At 42.5% G+C, this 22,013-nt stretch overlaps 1 protein-coding gene and 1 pseudogene across 1 annotated transcript in view; one reads left to right on the forward strand and one right to left on the reverse strand.

Moving 5' to 3' along the window:
* Positions 1-14,971: 14,971 nt before the first annotated feature.
* Positions 14,972-16,483, forward strand: LOC123378251 (annotated as a pseudogene).
* A 174-nt stretch (positions 16,484-16,657) lies between these two features.
* Positions 16,658-22,013, reverse strand: part of ZRANB3 (zinc finger RANBP2-type containing 3) — a 124,499-nt gene continuing 119,143 nt past the window's right edge. The window contains exon 21 of the mRNA XM_044978477.1: positions 16,658-18,236. Within this exon, the coding sequence (XP_044834412.1) occupies positions 18,138-18,236 (99 nt within the window). The 3' untranslated portion in view covers positions 16,658-18,137. The remainder of the gene's footprint in view (positions 18,237-22,013) is intronic.

Genomic DNA, 22,013 nt, shown 5'->3' on the forward strand with positions numbered 1-22,013 from the left:
TAGTACATTTTATGGCATGGAAAATTAGATCATGACATTGCTTTTTTGTGAGTATTATTGTAAAACTTAGGGTGTTGTATTAGGAACAGGTGTCCCACTGGGCTTAGACTTATCACAGTAGAAGTGGTGTCTAATAGACCATACTCTCGAGTAGACCAAATAAGCAACACGTTCCAAGGAATGATGGTCAGAAGCCCTTATGGATTATTCCAGAGCTCGCAGGGGACCAGATTCATATTTGAGAGGATAACTACCTAAAGTCCATGTTTAGAGGTGAGTAAAAGTCTTTCAGATGCCAATTTTGTGATAGAACTTTAACTGATTTTTCCCTTCCCCTCCCATTTTCCAGGCGCAAGGACCTACTACGTTAAGAAATCTTAGTGTGAACTTTTGTACTATGCCTTTCCCATATTTTTAAACCAATTCACATTGTCATGGTACCTGCAAAGTGTAGCTAACTTTCTTTTAGGGGAAAAAAAAGGCATAACCCCTCCAGGTGTAGTAGTCTCTAGTATCATGTCCTTTTTAAACTTTATTCCTAACAGAAATCACTGCATTTTGTTCTCCTGAAGGATTTTGTATAATGCTAGTGTTGAGCAATTAACTGTGTTTGGTTTTTTTTGGTCCATTTGCAATTCAGAAAAATAAAGGGTGGAGGAGGAATTTCTCTTTGACCCAAAATGAATTTTAAAAAAAAAATTGGAATTTTTTTTGATGAATTTCAGGTCGACCAGATCGATCCAGAATGGAGGAGTGGTGATGTCCTTTAACTTTTAGCCTAGTGGTTACAGCACTTACGTAGGGTACATTTTCCCCTCTACCTGCTATTTTTCAGTAATAGCACACTATTACTGAAAAATTGCTTACTTTCTCATTTTTACCATAGAATTATAAAATAAATTGGAATATAACTACTGTACTTATATTTTAGTGTATAGTATATAGAGGAGTATAAACAAGTCATTGTCTACATGATATTTTAGTTCGTACTGATTTTGTTAGTGCTTTTATGTAGCCTGTTATAAAACTAGGCAAATATCTAAATGAGTTGATGTATCCCCTGGCAGACCTCCGCATACCCCTGCCTTAATCAACAGACTAGAGTCATTCTCACGCTTTCCCTGGTCCAGGGACTATTCACTGTGATATATAGCGTGGCAATTCATAGTCATTCATAACTTATACATGATGGACCAGCTTCAAAAGAAGAACTTAAGAGAGATCCACACCAGAATTTCCCCAGAGGCCTGCAGTGAAGGCACTATTTTGGGGGAATGGGAGAGACCCAAGTGTGACAGGTTCCCCCCAGGGTGCCACCTGGAACTGGGGTACCACTGAGCCCCTGACCCACCAGCCTGGGATCCCTCTCACATTGCACCGCTGTGACAAGCTGCAAAGCCCTCCACCCTGCACTTTCACTAGGATTCATACAGGTAGGGACACACCCAGCTGCAGTCACACGCAGGCTCTCTAACCACTAGCTTCCTAGCCTGGGACCCAAGTACCGTCCTGCCCTGGTCAGATCTGGCCATTATATGGGTTAATACCTGGTCTGCCTCTCTGTCAATGGGAAGAGAACAATGGCCACTCTGGTCAAAGCTCACTGGTTTAGATTAAAACATAAAATAAGTTTAACTACAGCAGGATGGATTTTAAGTGATGTTATAAGTGATAGCAAATGGATCAAAGCAGATTACCTAGTAAATAAACAAAACCGCAAACTGAGTTTAACAGACTTCTTGCCCTGAGTGATAAACAGGCTGGCAGTTTCTTAAGGCACAAGCTGCCTTGGCTCTGCAGGTTGGGTTTTCCAGGTTTTTATATACAGGTTAGAAATCCCTCTACCCTGGGACCCTCACTTTCCACCCTAAGTTCAACTTCCTTCTCCACAGCAAGCAGAGGGGTGAAAATCTGGCTCTTTGCTTTAGAACACCTCACTTCCTGTCCCCAGTAGGCTGATTTAACTTTAGTAGCTTTTTGGTGCACATTTCCACCTGCAGGAGCATCTGCATTCCTGATAAGCTCTTTGAAATAGTCCAATACCAGCTATTAAGCCTAAACCTGTAGGACCTATTCCCTCTCTGACACATCCCCTCTTTCATCCTCCATATTCACCCTCCTTCCCTGAAATTGCAGGGAATATAATTGAGTATATTGCAGGGAATTCTCATTCGGTATGTCTACACAGCAAAGAAAAACCCATGGCTGGCCCATGCTGTTTCGTTGCTGGGTTCTGGGCTCAGGCTGGAACCAAAGACTGTACTGAAGTAAATCTATAATATAGGCTAGTTTGGCATCCTTACCTGGCATAGCCTCTTCTGCATTAATGTTCTGTTCATCTTTTTACAGGCACCTTCTGCATATCATGTTTTAATCTACACTAGCAGCTCCTACCACTACCATGCTTTCTGAATTAGCCCAATCTTCTTACGGCATAGAAGCAAAAGCTTTTTGTAAAAAATCAGATTGCAATATACAGTATGTGCATTACTTTTCTTGTGCTAATTTGCCAAGTCCATGTAATTTTTGTAAGATGTATAAATGAGTGCTCCATGATTGTTTTGAAATTCCCCTTGCACAGTCACGCATGATTATCCTACCTTAACAAACTAGTTTATAGCCAAAGATGATCTCTGAATTGGTCAGTTTTATTAAATAAAAATCTTACAGTATCCACAGAAGTTTTCTTTCAGTTGTTGAGGCATCAGGCAAAACAAATGGAAAAATTAGCTTCTGTGATGGAAGGGGACAGAGTTCACCTTCTGTAGAGTGATTCTGGAGAATATAAAATGATATTGTCTTCAGGGAAGATGCAGAAAGGTTCATGCTTTCTGAGAAAAGATATTTCAGAGCTTTCTAGCCAGAGTAATTGTGACCAGGAACATCTTTCATGGAAAGAAAACAGTTAGAAACTAAGGAAACTTAGTACCACTGAGTGAGCCACTAGAGAAATAGTTCTCAACCTTTCCAGAATACTCTGTCCCTTTCAGGGGTCTGACTTGCCTTGCATGACCCAATTTTCACCTCACTTAAAAACGTGGACTTTGGCTTCAGCCCTGTGCAGTGAGGCTCGGGCTTTGGCTTTCTACCCTGGGCCCCAGTGAGTCTAAAGCTGGCCCTGGCAACCCCATTAAAATGAAATCATGGTTTGAGAACTGCTGATCTAGTATATAGAAGAGTATAAACAAGTCATTGTCTTTATGAAATTTAAGGCTATGTCTACACTAGCACTTATGTTGGCAAAACTTTTGTGTCTCAGGGGTGTGAAAAATAATCATCCTGAGCAACATAAATTTTGCTGGCATAAGCATTCATGTGCACAGCACTATGTTGGGGGGAGATGCGCTACTGCCACTTGTTGAGCTGGTTTTATTACGTTGATGGGAGGGCTCTCTCCCTTCGGCATAACGTGACTAGACGAGCACTGTTACAGCTCGTAGTGTAGTGCAAGTGTAGACATTAGCCTTAGTTTGTAATGACTTCTCTAGTGCTTTTTAGGTAGCCTGTTGCAAAACTAGGCAAATATCTGGATAAGCTGATGTGCCCCCAGCGGTACAGGTACCCCTGGTTGAGAACTGCTGCACCAGAGGTATGGATGAGCCTGCATGTGTGATATCGTTTAATGCTGCAACATGAGAGGCAAGCAATATGAAAGAAATGCTAATAAGCTGGAAAAGCCGGGATTTATTTTTCTATCTCGACATCAGCAGTAGATCTCTGTCCATTCTGTAGTGTAGGCTGAAAGATCGATGTGGAGAGAGTTTTAGACTATAGAGGAGTATTCCATCTTATCAAGGACCTGCCACTAAGAGCAGAGATCTCTGCATCAGCTTCACTCAGTCACAGCTCCATGGCTGCTTTCCTTTTTATCATTTGAATCACTCTTCCTATTAGAGGACTGGCAAAAGCACAGAGAAGGCAATTTGGTCAGGCAAAGCATGTGTTACCAGTGATATGAGGTCCAAGTCTGTGAAGAATCCCATCTTTGTTTTGACAGCATAAGAAGTGGTCCAGCTGGGGTGACTTAGTTCTTTGGTTATCACATGATATGTCTTGGTTCAAGGGGTGTTCTGAATTGCCACTATGCTGCTTTTGTGTTCACTCTCCCCTTTATGTAGATCAGCATGCTTCAGCTTAGGTAAGCTTCTGCCCAGGAGAGCATCTATACCACTTCAATGTTTAAACCTGAGCTTCTTGTGCTCCTTTGATTTGCGTATGCCAAAGTCATTGTGCTGATTGGACTAGAATGTGGTCTTTTCTCAAGTCATCCTGGTAGCATAGGACAGCCAACCCAATTGCTCATTTCAAGGAGGCTGATACATAGGACTCTCTTTCATTCCACTTGACCACATACCCTTTGCATTATGGTGTTTCTCCTGCCTGACAGGCTGGCATCTATGGTTAGGATTTTGCAGTCCAGACTGTAAATGGAGAATTCTACCATTATGGGTTTCCACCAGCAGATCACTGTTGATGGTATCCTCACTTATGTCTGCAAAAGAATTTCTTGCTGCAAAAGGATGCCAAAGCTTTCAGAATCCCTGAAGCTCATTTATGTACAGTCGTGCCAGTGGGGTAATCTTTCTGCATAAGGACCAAAAAACCTACCAGCCATAAGTAAAAATGGATTGGTGACTCTTGGCTTTGTAGCGTTTTAGAGGGGCAGGGATTTTTGTCAAACCTTTCCTGCTGTGGTCCTTCCTATGCGTCTACTCCTATGTGGAGGAGCCTCAGAGAGGGGATCAGGCAGCACTTCTTTATTAACTCATCTGAAATATAGTGTCCCCTTATATTGCTGCTTCCTGAGGTTCCTGAGTATGATGCTCTGATAAGTGTCATCTAAGGGCAGGTCTACACTAAGGGCGGGGGTCGAACTAGGGTACGCAAGTTCAGCTACGTGAATAGCGTAGCTGAACTCAAAGTACCCTAGTTCGAACTACTTACCCGTCCAGACGCTGCGGGATCTAAGTCCGGGGCTCCAAGGTCGACTCTGCCACCGCCGTTTGCAGTGGTGGAGTACCGGAGTCGACCAGAGCGCGCGGGGAGTTCGAACTATCGCGTCCAGATTAGACGCGATAGTTCGAACTCCGAGAAGTTGAACTCACTGCGTCGACCAGGCAGGTAAGTGTAGACTAGCCCTAAGAAAGGGTTTGAGTGACTGGGCTCCTCACCTTGGCTATTGTCATTACCAGTACCTTGGGGGCAGACCAAAAGATAATGTTTCATAATGGTAGCATCAAGGTGAACAAGGGAAGTTGCTAAAGACCGGGCCTGATGGGTATATGCAGATAAGTTTTGATCAGATCCACTGGCATAGAAGGGTCCCTTGGGTCGACTGCAGAGTTTCCATCCTGAATTTCATTATCTTGGTTCATTCTGTTTTTTTATCTTATGGATGAAGAAGATGGGGTTAGAACCCCAAGCACCATTTTTTCTTGGGGGACAGATAGATGTGAGATCTGTTTCACAATGGTTTGATTCAAGGTTGGAGGGGGAATGAAAAAGGGATGTGCAGGAACCTGTTGCAACACTCCTGAGACCCTGAGGAACCAGGGGTCCAAGAATGGGATATCCTATCCCTATTTCTGGACTGAGGCAGGGCTGCTTGGACTAGAATGAAGGATTGGGCCCATTCATTGATCTGGCCTTACCTCTGGTGTATCACGGTCCTAGCTCCTGGAATAAGGGGAGTCCTTCTCTGGTACTTTTTTGTTTGAAGTAGAAATGAAAGAAGTTCCTGCCCTTATCTAAAGGCTTTTTGAAGTTTGCTGGATCAAATGCTTCAGTTTAACCACCTTATTTGGGTACAACCTTATGAACCCTTTGCTCAAACAGGATTCCATCCTAGGATTTTGAGACACAGAGAATTTACTATGCATAATAAGGCACCTGTTGGCATTCTGCCTGCTCTGTTTGGTTGCCTCCACCATGCTTGCAGAGGGAAGTACACGTGTAAAGGAAGGAGCTTGGCAGGTGATCCTGTTCGGTGAATGATCCCCCAAAAGTCATCTCCTAGGTTGGGGGAGGGGGATAAAGAATATTACTCACTGCTGTTGCCCCCATATTTTGCTTTAAAAAGCTACAGAGATCGCAAACACAGCTGTGGTGCTGAACTGATGTGCTAGTAGTTGAATGCTCAGAACTAAGTTGGAGTGAAGACAAAATCCCCAAATTTGATACACAAGGCAGTTTCTACACCAGCCAAACGTTTGTCTTCTGTACCACGCTTTCTGAATTAGATTAATCTTATTACACAGAAGCAACAGCTTTTGTAAGACTCCAATTTCAATAGTGTATTAACCAATTCTTTTTCTCTACTGGTAATTTACAGAGGCCATGTCGTTCTTGTCTGTGCTGTGTAAAATGACAGCAAGTTAGCAGCCTACTATCACCAAACTTGTGTGTGAACAATAAAAGAAAACATTTCAGTTTGAAGTTTTCAAGAGACTTATTTTTATTGTATTTTAACAAGGAATATCCCTGTGTCCCTTTTAAGCATTTCTGGCTGTAATTCTAGACCCTAATTTTCAGTTAGGTACTTGATGTTACTCATGGTCTCTCCCTCTCTCTGATGGCAGGATCTACCTTTGGCATTTTAAACTTCACTTGGGTCTGGGCTGGGAGTTTGATTTTTGCTATAACTAGTTCTGTTTGACATAGTCATTTCCCATTGATCAGAGTGCTGTTTTTCTCCCCATATATCAGTCTTCTATTACTTTATTGCTTCAGATTTTTCCCACTGTATTGTTTATTGGCTGTGCTAAGCAGTTTTTGTTATACTCTCAGGTACTTGCAGAAAGAGAGGTGCAGCCCCAATGTCTCACACAGGGACAGAAGTCATGATCCAGATGTGTTTTTCTCAATTGGAAACTGAGACTGGTTTTATGGCAAAGTAGAAGTTTTACCTATGCACAAATAAACTTATTGTGGCAAACCAATCTTAAAAAGAAAGGCCACAGTATTCTATTCTCTGCTGACTGACTACCGTTTCTAAGATGGATGGCTCAGTGCTGGGACTTATCCCTGCTTTATCCTCTTCTCTCATTCCACAGTATGTGCCCTGCTGTTACTGAGAAAAGGACAAAATATAGCATTTCATAAGGCTCATGAATAGCTTCCACAGTGGCTATTTACTCAGCTTCTGCTTCTTGTGCTACACCATCAGACCCATCACTTCTCCCTCTCATCTTCCTCCTGACCATGGAAGCTGTGAATGTGCAGTAATTTTCTACCGATGTGAGAGAACCTTAGACAGCAGCCAACCTGAAACAGGAACCACTTGTGCCTGTGGTCACGCTGCCATAATACAAATCTCTGAGGAAACTGCATGCCTTTCTGAGGGCTTCAAGTGCAGTGAGGACATTCATAAAACTACCAGGAACATGTTGCAATGATGCATTGTGACTATGACACCAGGTGCTTCTAGCAGGGGCGGTGTGGGCATGGTGATTTCCAAAAGGCTGAATGAAGAGAGGTTTTTAACCCTTACCACAGACTATATGAGTACATATAGATGGGGACCGGCAGCCCCATCTCCCTCAAATAAAATGGAACTCTTCACAGTTGGTCCCACAGACTGACAGCCTTACTCTCCCCTTCCCCCCCCTCCTCTACTAGGTTCCTGCACAGGGAAAGGAAGGAGTACTGTTGTTTCAGTAACACACACCGAAGCAGCGGAGGTAAGAAAGGCAGCAGACTGGCTTTCTCAGAGTACAATTTGAAACACTTTGTTATTCCAAAATTCAAAAAAATGTCAAGTGAGACTGAACTGGGGAGGTGTTTTATGGCTTCCCTATCCATTATGTATTAGAACTACGCTTTAAATTATTCAGAATTCTCAGATACTGTGGCCAGCTTCACTTTAATAGGAGAAACTGGTGGCCTTGTTTTCCTATGACTCTGTGCTCTCTTGTTGGCCTATGATACTAGGCAGAGAGGCTGATTTTCTATTCTTATATCAGAATTACTACACTGAAACCAGTTTTCCCTACCTTTTATTTAATAAAAAAAAAATCCTGTAACATACTATTGTACACCCTCCCAAAGACTGATTGCTACCTATAAATCTGACAAGCTAAACCTTTACAGATTAGAGAACATTCATTCAATTTTTGATTAGTATTAAAGTTGATAGAAGTATAAGCAGCTGAACAGCGAGTAGGATTTAATTCTATAGCTTTAAGTCTCACAATATTGCCTGTGGCTCACAGACTGGATATTAAATAACTGAATTCTGTGATAGGGAACAAACCCCCTGCTTTTGTGTCTACCTCAGTTAGTTATCCCCTCCTCCGAGCAGTTTCTGGTGGTCTAAAATTTAATCTGTTACAGCTTGTGCTATGGATCTGAAAGGAGACTAAGAATTTTAGCTTTCAATAAGTCCCCTTCTCATAGATAAAATAAAGGTCTAGCCAGGAGCTGTTCACTTTTTCACTGGTTTTGTTTTCCAGGAAGAAATGAGGAGATTATCACAACAGCACAAATCCTAAGTGGTTTATAGATGATAAACGAGTGGTTACATTTGTAATAGATTCAAGCTTCCCTAGAGCTAGTTTTACCAAGCGTTGGTAAAACTAATCTCCTCCCGGTTTTACACTTCAGTGCGCACACATGGAAGTCTTTCTACTCCCTCACCATTCATGAACTTCACTCTATATCCAACCAACAATGGTGAGATATTAGACAGAGGTACTACATGACTGTCTCTTAGCAAGGGCACATAAAACCACCTTCATAATGCTCCCAGCAGTTCATAGTGGACCAGAGTTCAGCTGCATGTGTGTAACACTCCCCAGGGTACAGCCTGAACTGCTGTATTTCCTCAGCTCAGTAGCCTGTGGTGCCTTTTACACTGCTTTACTGTGAACAGCCACTACTCCTGGTCCTACTCAGACACAGCCACTAGCATGTAAAACACATGAATGCTCTTCCAACCACTCATGAATTACATCTAGAGTGGCCCTACAACTCCTTAGTCCCAGTCTTGTTCCCCAAAAATGTGCATCTTGCACTGCTCCATGTTCTGGCCAGTGCAAGTTCATTGATAGTCCAACATTCCAACACTGGGAAATGATTAGGAATAAGCCCTACTAAACTCATGATACTGTGGAAATTGCAGATCCTGCAATATTATGCTTCCACTGCAGTTTTGACAAGGGCAGCCCCACTGTGCACAGGGTTGACAATGGGAGCCCCGGCCACCCCTGAGCTGAGAACAGGAACCCCTGCTCTCAGCCCCAGGCAGCCAACAGTAGAAAATTGCAGAAAAGTAATAATGGACTTTATTAACACAAATAATAAGGTCCATTGTTACTTTTTCACTATTTTCCATGGCTTCTCTGCAACTCAGCTGCAATTTTTGAACACACATCCTGTGATTAAGACCTTAATTATGCATCAGGCTTGTATTCTCAAGTAGAGGTTTTCCAACACTTCAATCCAAACACACTGGATTGGATAAAACAATTCTCCCCCCTTAAGCTGCAACAATTCACAGGCTAGTTTTCTTTTTCAGCCAGACACCCCTCTCCCAATACAATGTTCTTCAGGTATTCATTGATGCAGTGAGCAAAGAGATTGGAGGAGGAGCGAGAGGGGTGATTTGAAGGTCATGGTCTCTCATTTTTGTACCTGCCTCTCTTTGAGAATTACACCCCGCCTGGGTGTGGATGAACAGGCCCTGGTGTAGATGAGATTTGAATGGTCTCTGGGCTGAAATGTAAATTTCTTGTTTACACCCCACCCCCGCTGGTGAATGGACAGTTAAGCAGGTAACGGCCCCTTAGCACCTTGCTGGCATGCTAGTGTGTCTATCTCTGAGAAATTGGTTTGTGGCCATTACCAAGAACTAGAACATATGTCAGTATCAATTATATAAAAAAAATTCATAATTTTACAGGGCAGTCTTGTTACACACATTTCAACAGGAAATTATTCAGCAGATTATGAGTTTTCAAATGATACCGCACAAGACATACTTAGTACAAAATGTATCATGAACATATAAAAGTGGTGTCACATGTCACTGCTCTACTCCAGCACCAGACTGGCCCAGCCCAATGGCTCATTTTAAACAGTAGATTTTCTAACTCACGTTACATTTAGCATACAACCTCTCCTTCCCCACCTCATCCCTTATTTAAAATAGTTTAGCCGCCTCAGAAAATTGTTCCTATAACTAAGATGCTTAGTTATCTATTATTCACAATTCAATGTATTTTTCAAAATTAGTACAGGGAACAAAAAATGCATCAGCATGAATTTGCTGGCAGAGTCATCAATTATAATTATTTGCTAAGTACCAACAATGTTGATTTCACAGGAAAAAATTGCCAGCGATATTAACTATAAAATGACTTATGTCTTCAGCAACTTCAACCTGCCACTAGGAAATAGGACGTGTTTCCCCTTGAATTGCTGACAGTAGGACTAAATCTTCACAAGAAGATTTTCTTTTATCACTTGCTGCCTCCCCAGCAGTTAAAACAAACAAGACCTTTCATTTCTTGTTATAGAACTGGCTAATCTAGAAGAGATTCAAAATAGCTTCCACTAATTGTCTTATGCTTTGGCTTGTTTAGGAAAAGTAGTTGAATTTAGGTCTGGTTTAGCTAGTAACCAACCTAAATGCAACAACTTTTCCTAGTCCAGACAAAGTTTGGCAATCATTTTAATGTCTGCACTGGATTATTGAATGCAGCTGTATTTAATGAGCTGGCACACAAGTAGGCCACAAACACACACATAACTTGTAGACACTTGCCAGGGATATGAAAATGATATCCAGAGTCTCTGTGATGCACCAAATGAAGTCACTCACTCAGACAGATATAGAAGGGTTCACTGCTTCATCAGGGGAGGATTAAGATATTGCATTAGAAACCCATATTTTTTCCCCTTTGCATGGGATCCCTTCCTCAGTTTTCTCTGCTTGCTTCTACAGTATCTGAGTCTACACTACTTGGCCTAGCTGGTATGGCCTAAACTGCATCTCTTGGGGGAAATCCAACTCTGGAGACAGTAGATGATGCAGACTTCTAGAGTGTGACTGCACACCCCAGAGCCTCCAGTAGGGTCAAGGCTGGTATAGATATCAATACTGAGGTGGTGGATCCATGGGGGGTATAAAGCAGATGTTCCCTATGAGTCAGAGGTCCCTTCCTGTGACCTTCCACGCTGGGCAGCTGGGAACCTGGAGGACAGCCTTTAGCATACAGCTGAGCTGGCCCGCAGCTGTGTGCTCACTGGGCCACATGCAGCCTGTGGGTTGAGAACTGCTTGTTTAGAGAAAGATCTACATATAGAGCATTGCTCTGAAGTATGTCCCTCTCCTAGACAGAGTAGGCGCTGGAAGTGCCCGTCATTAACAGATGGACAGGGCTTGAATTCTAGAGATTTAGCTTCTGTCATGGTGCTAGTGCCCCTGTACACAGAGGAAGGGGATTGGGTCTAGCCTAAATGAAACATATCTAAGCAAAACCTTTTTTCAGGTTTTTATTAGCCAATGGGCAATAACTAAGGCTAAGATTTAGTCATGGGTATTTTCAGTAAGTCACGGACAGGTCACAGAGCAATAAACAAAAATTCACGGCCTGGGACCTGTCCATGTGACTTGTATTATAAAGCCCTGACTAAATCTAGGGTGTTCTGGGGGCACCATTGGTGCTGGCAGGGGAGGGCCTCCTGGATACCTGTTGGTGCTGGGGGGGAGGGGGGGCTCTGGGGAACCTGCTGGTGCATGGCTGGTGGTGGTACTCCAGGGCACCCGCTGGTGCTCAGAGGAGGGGGCTCCAGGGAGCCTGTTGATGCTGAGGGGGGGCAGCCCGGGACTGTCACTGCTGGCAGAGGGTGGCCCGGGATTTCTGCCACCACTGCTGGGGGCGGGGGGGTTGGGGAGGGCAGCCTGGGACCACCACTGTTGCTGGGGGGGGCAGTGGGGCTGGCCCGGGGCCACCTGACCTGCTCCGGCAGCCCTGAGGTCAGGTGCACCCGCAGGCTGCAGAAGTCTCGGAGGTCCTGGAATCTGTGACTTCTGTGACAGACTTGCAGCCTAAGCAATAACTACTTAACTATAGAAGCAGCAAAGAGTCCTGTGGCACCTTATAGACTAACAGACGTTTTACAGCATGAGCTTTCGTGGGTGAATACCCACTTCTACAGATGCAAGTGGTGGAAATTTCCAGGGGCAGGTTTATATGTGCAAGCAAGAAGCAAGCTAGAGATAACGAGGTTAGATCAATCAGGGAGGATGAGGCCCTGTTCTAGCAGTTGAAGTGTGAAAACCAAGGGAGGAGAAACTGGTTCTGTAGTTGGCAAGCCATTCACAGTCTTTGTTTAATCCTGAGCTGATGGTGTCAAATTTGCAGATGAACTGGAGCTCAGCAGTTTCTCTTTGAAGTCTGGTCCTGAAGTTTTTTTGCTGCAGGATGGCCACCTTAAGATCTGCTATTGTGTGGCCAGGGAGGTTGAAGTGTTCTCCTACAGGTTTTTGTATATTGCCATTCCTAATATCTGATTTGTGTCCATTTATCCTTTTCCTTAGAGACTGTCCAGTTTGGCCGATGTACATAGCAGAGGGGCATTGCTGGCATATGATGGCATATATTACATTGGTGGACGTGCAGGTGAATGAACCGGTGATGGTGTGGCTGATCTGGTTAGGTCCTGTGATGGTGTCGCTGGTGTAGATATGTGGGCAGAGTTGGCATCGAGGTTTGTTGCATGGATTGGTTCCTGAGCTAGAGTTACTATGGTGCGGTGTGCAGTTGCTGATGAGAATATGCTTCAGGTTGGCAGGTTGTCTGTGGGCGAGGACTGGCCTGCCACCCAAGGCTTGTGAAAGTGTGGGATCATTCTCCAGGATGGGTTGTAGATCCCTGATGATGCGCTGGAGGGGTTTTAGTTGGGGACTGTATGTGATGGCCAGTGGAGTCCTGTTGGTTTCTTTCTTGGGTTTGTCTTGCAGTAGGAGGCTTCTGGGTACACGTCTGGCTCTGTTGATCTGTCTCCTTATTTCCTCGTGCCGGGTACTGTAGTTTTGAGAATGCTTGGTGGAGATTTTGTAGGTGTTGGTCTCTGTCTGTGGGGTTAGAGCAGATGCGGTTGTACCTCAGTGCTTGGCTGTAGACAATGGATCTTGTGGTGTGCCCGGGATGGAAGCTGGAGGCATGAAGGTAGGCATAGCGGTCGGTAGGTTTTCGGTATAGGGTGGTGTTAATGTGACCATCAATTATTTGCACCGTAGTGTCTAGGAAGTGGACCTCCCTTGTAGATTGGTCCAGGCTGAGGTTGATGGTGGGGTGGAAGCTGTTGAAATCATGGTGGAATTTTTCTAGAGTCTCCTTCCCATGGGTCCAGATGATGAAGATGTCATCAATGTAGCGTAGGTAGAGAAGGGGCGTGAGTGGACGGGAGCTGAGGAAGCGTTGTTCCAGGTCAGCCATAAAAATATTGGCATATTGTGGGGCCATGCGGGTGCCCATAGCGGTGCCACTGATCTGGAGATATATGTTGTCATCAAATTTGAAATAGTTGTGTCTGAGGATAAAGGCACAGAGCTCAGCAACCAGTTGTGCTGTGGCATCATCAGGGATACAGTTCCTGACAGCTTGTATTCCATCAGCGTGTGGGATGTTGGTGTAGAGAGCCTCTACATCCATGGTGGCCAGGATGGTGTTTTCTGGAAGGTCACCAATGCATTGTAGTTTCCTCAGGAAATCAGTGGTGTCACGGAGATAGCTGGGAGTGCTGGTGGCATAGGGTCTGAGTAGAGAGTCCACATATCCAGACAGTCCTTCAGTGAGAGTTCCAATGCCCGAGATGATGGGGCGTCCAGGATTTCCAGGTTTGTGGATTTTGGGCAGTAGATAGAATAGCCCTGGTCGGGGCTCTAAGGGTATGTTTATTTGTTCCGGTGTAAGTGTAGGGAGTGTCCTGAGTAGATGGTGCAGTTTCTTAGTGTATTCCTCAGTGGGATCTGAGGGAAGTGGCCTGTAGAATTTGGTGTTGGAGAGTTGTCTGGCGGCCTCCTTTTGGTAGTCAGACCTGTTCATGATGACAACAGCACCTCCTTTATCAGCCTCTTTGATTATAATGTCAGGATGGTTTCTGAGGCTGTGGATGGCATTGCGTTCTGCACGACTTAGGTTATGAGGCAAGCGATGTTGTTTTTCCACAATTTCTGCCTGTGCACGTTGGCGGAAGCATTCAATGTATAGGTCCAGACTGTCATTTCGACCCTCAGGAGGAGTCCATGTGGAGTTCTTCTTTTTGTGCTGTTGGTGGGAGGGTAACTGTGTATCAGTGCACTGTTCAGTGTTGTCCTGGAAGTATTCTTTGAGTCGGAGACGGCGAAAGTAGGCTTCCAGATCGCCGCAGAACTGTGTCATGTTGGTGGGGGTGGCAGGGCAGAAAGAGAGTCCCCGAGATAGGACAGACACAAATCAGACACAAATCAGATATTAGGAATGGCAATATACAAAAACCTGTAGGAGAACACTTCAACCTCCCTGGCCACACAATAGCAGATCTTAAGGTGGCCATCCTGCAGCAAAAAAACTTCAGGACCAGACTTCAAAGAGAAACTGCTGAGCTCCAGTTCATCTGCAAATTTGACACCATCAGCTCAGGATTAAACAAAGACCGTGAATGGCTTGCCAACTACAGAACCAGTTTCTCCTCCCTTGGTTTTCACACTTCAACTGCTAGAACAGGGCCTCATCCTCCCTGATTGATCTAACCTCGTTATCTCTAGCTTGCTTCTTGCTTGCACATATAAACCTGCCCCTGGAAATTTCCACCACTTGCATCTGAAGAAGTGGGTATTCACCCACGAAAGCTCATGCTGTAAAACGTCTGTTAGTCTATAAGGTGCCACAGGACTCTTTGCTGCTTCTACAGAACCAGACTAACACGGCTACCCCTCTGATACTTAACTATAACAACTAATTAGCCAGTCAGCAACAGAGAACTCATGAAGAAAATTGTTCTGGCCATCCAACTGGAAAATACGCTTGTCAGAGATATACCACTGAGCAACGACATGTGACAGAGGAGCACAAGCAATATGGTGAATTTTCTACTAAATGAAATAGCTAAAAAAGTCACAGTGAGCCCTTTCTACAATCTTTGCTCGTGTGAGAGTTTTGATGTCACAAGAAATCCCAAGGTAAATGTATGCGTTCGCGTTTTTGACTGTGATTGCCATTGTCTGTCTGAAGGTGTTTTATGTCAGGTGAGCCTCAGTGATTGGCAAACCCATTTTTGAATGTGTTCAGGTGAGAATGGAATAGTGCCATGTTAGCTTTGACAGTCTGTGTGGTTTGACAGCTGATGGGGCAGTGGCTCTGCCGGGTGCACAAATGGGGTGCTGAACTCAGAAACTATTTTTTGTTTCACAGTTTTGCCCACCAAGAAGTACCTGCCAGCAAGGCTTCAATGAAAAGTATGGATGAGATTGAATCTCTAGTGAAAAAGTGCATCAATGCTGTCAATGCCAGTGGTGTCAATAAGGGGAGATTTGCAACGCTGTGCAAAATGGGCTGACACACACATAAGGTGCTTCTGAATTACAACCTGGTCTACTGACTTAGTTTTAATGACAGTGTGCAGAGGCTGTTTGAGCTGCGGGAGCAGCTCGTTGAGGTTTTGAAAACAGTTTCACCAGAACTATCCCCAAAGCTACAAAATCCAGAAGTACATGATTGTTTGCTATTTTTGAAAGTTTTTACCAAGGCGTGCTTCCTTGAACTGGAGCGTCAGAAACCTCACCTAATGATATTTGACAGAACTGAAGTAATTAATGCATTCAAAATGACAATCACTGACATCCAGCAACTACAGGAGGAACAGGATTCTACAGTTTTTTTTATCAGCTTAGTTAGTTTCTCAGCTGTCAGGATGAGAATGTTCAGCAAAAGGTCAGTTTAGCTGTAACTGAATACCTGAGTATCCTCTTGGAGGATCTTGGAAATTATTTCAGGAAAACTTTTTCCATCAGTACACCTTCGTGACCGACCCATTCAGTAATTCTAGTTCATGATCTACGGCTGCAAACAAACAAACTGCCTCGCAAGACAGATCAACTTCCTTCAACACTCTCAAGTACCTCATGCTGCAAATGTACAATGATGCAAGAATGGAAACATATTTCTGTCAGCCCAGTGTTACAGTACTGGAGGTCTGGAGTAATGTCTACCTGTCTGAGTACACCTACAAGCAGAGTTGCTTTGCTTTTCTTGTCCCTGTTTTCTACTACTGTGCTGTGTGAGAGGGCATTTGGTGAACTGCATTTTCTGAAGAACACGTACTGAAACTGCTCACGGATGCTAATTTAGTTTCACAGGAGACCTGGGATCCTTCAGACTTGCCATTCAAAGAGTTCCTGAACTTTTGCACATAGTCTGATCCAATCCAGAACTTTAGTAAAGTACAATGTAACAGGATTCTGTTTGTTGTCACTATTATCATTATTATTACTGAATTGGATTGATTTTTTTTGTCTACATTTATGTAAGAGAAATTTTGGACATATTTGCAGATACGTTTTTTATTATTATTTGGACTTTTATTATGAAAAAGGATTTCTAAATTTAGTTCAGAATTGTACAGACATTGTTTCTCTTGTGTTTAGGTTCAATAAAGAATATAGACAACTGTACATTATTTTTATTAATGAGTCTTCAAAAAATCCTACATTAATAAATTAGAATGATTTGGACATGTGTATGTGCATATTTATTTGTTTTTCCTACATTTAATTAAGTATTTTAGGAAAAATTGTCAGAGTGGCCACCAGCAAGAATTGGTGGTCACCAAATTTTTTTTGTGAGAATCCCTGAAGTTAACAGAAAACCAATAGAATTTTTTTTTCATATATTCTAAAAGTAATTTTTGAAAAGTTTTCCGAGAGGCATCAAGGATACTTTACCAGCTAATTTTACCTGCTTAACGAGAAAACTAGTAAGAGGTGATTGACCAGTATGTGAAATACCCCACTGCCATAGTGAGCTAACTTTGGATGTTACCCTTCCAAATTCAAGTAACAAGACTGTGATCGCAGCGAGAGAAAGAGCTACATGTCTGTCAGAATGAGCTGTATGTTCTGGAGGTACTGAGAACGCAAATTTTATTTTATCTAATAAAAAACAAGCTCCTATAGGAAATACAGTGTTCTCTGTCACATGTGTATTCAATTCAGTTTCAGGTTCAGTTGGACTCAGTCATATTTTGAAACATTAACCATCTAATGTACTATACCACCCATGAAAACAGCGGTCAGTACATTTGTTTTGAAAAATGAAGTAGAAAAATGCAGTTAGTATAGACAATAACCTTCAAGTAATTCTGACAATTAAACTGTTGCCACTTCCCTTTTATTCTGTAGCCAAAATAATTGCTGAAAATAAACTCAATCCCCCAACAATGACACTCACAGTTATCGATCTAGGTATTCATATGTCCACTATCACTTTAGTATCAAAACATCTCCCAAGTATTGAAAAATAGAAATAGAAAAATAGAAAAGTAAAAAACCTTCCTCCCTTACTTCATTTAGGGAACATTTGTCTATTTCTATATGTTAAAAATAATTTTAATGTTGGAATCAAAGACACCAAATAATGATTTAAGCAAAGCCATCTTTACTGTAAGATGTTTGCCCCTAGTATGCCAGAACAATGCAAAGTCAATAAACATTCCAGTAGAGCCTCACCAGTTTCTGAAAGGTGTAGTTACACATAATCTAATTTGGAAACAGTAATACAGTAGAAAAAAATAGGTCAAATAATATATACTGAAACAACATTAAGTTTCTGACTTATGCCAACAAAACCCAGGATATTTAGTTTTAAAGCTATTGATCCATCTAGTGAAGAAACTGTCATGGTATATGATGATGTGTTTTGCTGACACCCCAGAAATACTGAAGCAATTATGAAATAGAATAATTTCTTTCCCTAGTCTTGGTTTTGACTGAGTAAGATTTATCAGAAGTTACTCTTTTAAAAGAATTAGACTGTAAAGATTCAGAATTCTGCATCAGTGCCAAACCAAACCCGTGCACATACATGATAGTTCTGAAATATTACAACTAAACACATTTGCATTTCACATCAGTAGTATATGATGCTATATCCTACTCACATCTTTATAAAAAATTTTGTGATATCAGATCCATATTTTGAAGCTAAAGAATGTCGTTTCATCTGGCTTCTTTCCTTGGCTTGTTTAGCAGTTCTCTGAAAAGAAAGACTGAAGTTTCTGAATATATTAAAAATTACTTAGGAACAGTATTCAACATTTGAGTTTATCTTGATTGTTAAAGAATTGGGGTCTCATGTTAGATCAAACATGTTGTAACACTTATCACATTATCTTAAAGCTAGATGCTTGTAACAGGGTGACTACTTTCAAGTTCTTGTTGAACCAAAGTCTTCCAATTTGGCACACTCATTTTTTTATGAAGTACTGAGTATAGAAGAAAGATCAACACTGATTTTTCTATTAGAGATCACAAGAAGGACATCAGTCTTACTTACTGAGTAAAACTCTTCATGTGCTTTTTTAAAACTAGAATCTTGAAGTCTGATATACTTGTTAATTGTTGGATTAAAGAAAAAAACATATTTGGAATTTGCTATTTCTACTATAAGTCACCAAAATGTCAGTCTATTTATAAAAGAGTTGCATTAATTTCTTCTGCAAGGCACTCATGTGGTAGAATTTGAAGACCAATTTGGAGAAATTATGATAATCTAAATTCACAGGTTCTATTTAAGAGATTTTAGCCAGCTAACTGTTGAAGATGACTATTGAAGTATGTTGCAGGCCCTGATGCTTGTAACCCTGTCCACCAAAAGAGTGCATTGCCGTCAACTAGTACTTAATATTTAGCAGTCAGGTAGCACTGTACATCAGTGCTGTGAAAATAAATGTTCTTATAGGGAGTTTGGTGAGGACTGATACATGTATTATTTCTTTCCCGACATGGATAAACAAATGCAAGACAAATGGCTAGCACCAAGTCACACAGCAAGTCAGTGGGAGAGCCAGGATTAGAACACCGTAATATATGGTTCCAAGGTGGATTAGAGAATCACTTTAAATACATCTTATATTTTTAAAGATGATCTGTGCTTGTATCTTACTTTTTACTCATAGTACACCTGCATTAGTGAAAGAGACTCATTTACCTTAAAAGGCAGCATCTTTTAAAGCTTTTTCTAAAATTACTACCATTTGATGGTTATTTACTTACCTGTGCAAAATAAGTTTGGTAGTCCTAGTCCAATTCTTAGTAGATAAGTGTCTACATTAAAAACATCACTGCAACTGACAGTAACAAACATCCTTGCTGTCTTTCTCAGCAGTGGTGCCAAAAATCAAACAGGTTGCTTTGAAGTTTACTAACATCACATTATTACATGATCCTTTCATCCCCACTGATACTGTCCTCCCTCCAGGTTTGGTAGAACAGAGACATGTTAACAACACAGCATGCAGAAGCTTCCAATGATGCTATTCATTCTCTACAAAAACAATGAGAAATATCCTATCTGGTAATTTTCTGCTAGCAGCTTCTCGCCTCGTTCATAACAAATGGATAATGCCTTCCATCGCTGGACTTTGCAGGTAGTCCAGTGTTGTTGCTGGAGGCTTGAGGACTAAGTGCAACTCTTCAGTTCAAGCCACCAATAGAGTTCTTCCAAAATTGTAGCAACACTTCAGCAACCGATTATTAGCACTAGGGCAACAACTTGCAGTGATATCAACTAACTTTAAGGCAATTATATGCTTGTCTCTTTTTAGAGAAAATTTTCAATTTGTTACAAATTGTATTGCAGTAATTTACCAATCAGGGTGGGCTGAATGAGGAGAGAAGCTTGTATCAGAAAGAAAATGATCAGGTAAGAAATTTCTCATTCTGTTGCAGAGCTTCTCTCCTCGTTCAGAATAACTGGGAATTAGTGAGCAGTGAATCACAGACTTACAGAGAGGAAGGATAAGCAGAATTATTATTATTACTACTACTATCGGAGAACAACAGGCAGAAATAGACATACCCCCCATTACAAAAGCTTTGTAATTTAAGGAATTATTTGGGGACCAACCTAGTAGCATGTCTCTGTAGAGGACTGGAAATTCCTTTGCAATCTTCCTAGGATGAGGTTCACACACTTTCTTCCTATGATACCACAAAGGACCTTCCTTATAGAGGAAGCCTTGATTCCCTCAGTCTGTGGTTTCTCAGATGCCTAGCATGCTAATTGGTGCAGGATTTTAACATCTTGCTTGCAGCATCTTTGAGGTTCTAAGGCCTGGGCATTTTGAATAGGATGAGATCAACAGGGAACAAATGGTGTATGGACTTCATATGTTGGAGATTTTGAAATCTGTATGGTATCCCTCACTCTTATGGCCTAATGGATCTTTTGGAAGGAAGTCCCCTTCTGAAAAGGTGACTGTTTTTTTTCACTGGGGGCTAACTTAAGGGGGAAGTTAAGTTTTAGGAACTTAAGGTAGAAAGCTGTTGATGTAGTTGTGTGGAGCACCGAGACTTTCTGTGCCTCTGTTGTGGACACAGACTGCCTAAAGTGCTCTTCTTACGCTTTAATGTGGAGCCAGCTCATGGAGAGGAAGAGGGACAGAAAGAAACCACTTCTCGCCTTTCAGATTCTTGGAAGACAGAGTCTATGACTGAAAGCCAGGCAGGCACAATTCCCATTACACCGCTGCCCGAGAAAGGGCTTCACAGAAATCACAGGCATCTCATCCCAGACATGCTGAACACATGTGCCTCATACAGTAATCATGATACAGAGCCCTGTTACAGCCCCTGTACAAGTGGAGAGCCCCACTCATTGGTGGGAAGGCAAAGGAGAAATAATTTAAAACTGTATTTTTACATCACTTGCTCACTAATACTACAGATTAATTCCTCATGAATGAATACTTGCTTTTGTCCTTTTGGAATCTGGAGCCTCTGGAGTTTCCAAGCCTTGGCCCTGAGCAGGCTGTTAGGGGTCCTGGTCTCCTTGGAAATCTTCATGTTCCTGGTCACGCCTTCCATGGTGGAGTTACAGCTTTGGGTAGGGAGTGTGGCCCTTGCATGCCAGTCTGACTCAAGGCCCCTTGTCCTGCCAGAGCAAGGGCGAATGGCTTATGGCAGCAGAGCAGAGCTTGCTTTCTCAAACATGTAACCCTGGCAAAGCAAGGGTCAGTGGCTTGCAGCAGCAGGGCACAACTCACCCTATGAAGCTCCTGAAACACTGCCTGTAAACTCCTCAGACTTGGCTTGATGTTTGTAGGGCTTCTTTGCTGTCATGGTGGTGGTTAGGAGGGCAAAGGGAGCTCCCTAGAGGTACTGTACCGGTGAAACCTGACGGTTAGAGCCTCAACACTCAATTGATTCCACAAGCTCAGGAGAATGAGCTGAAATGAAGTTGCTGTTCCATGCAAATGAATAAAAATTCAAGTTATAAAACAAAATGGTCAGGAGAAACTGAACTACCAGCTTGTTCCGCTGCTGGAGGAAGACATTTTGGTGACCTGAGCTGAAGGGCAGGGCTTAATCTTGGAGCTTCCAGCAACAACAACACTGGACCACCTCTGAATTCAATAGATGTGAGGCATTGCTCATTAGTGATAAATGAAGAGAGAAGCAGTGCAGCAGAAAGGACTTCAGCTTCAGTCTCCACTGGTAGAAACCTAAGAACAACTTTCACATGCACTGAATGTACCATGCTACCACGTATATGCTGCTGATGTACAATCCAGTGTTGCACAACTTGGAGCATATATGCTGCCTATAGTGGCACCGTAAATCTGTTCGCAAACCCACACTGGGAATTTTTAGAATGCCTTCTTTTTACTATTTATCTTATACTTAATACTAGGGAAAGACTGTTACCCCTCCAGGAAGTCTGCATACTCTAACACCTGTTCAAATGTGGTTGCAAGATCACTTGCAGAGTACCTGCTGGTGTGACACCTTGAGTATACACCAGCAATCTCTA

Source organism: Mauremys mutica, chromosome 10 (genome assembly GCF_020497125.1).
Source record: "Mauremys mutica isolate MM-2020 ecotype Southern chromosome 10, ASM2049712v1, whole genome shotgun sequence".
In the NCBI taxonomy this organism is placed as follows: Eukaryota; Metazoa; Chordata; order Testudines; family Geoemydidae; genus Mauremys; species Mauremys mutica.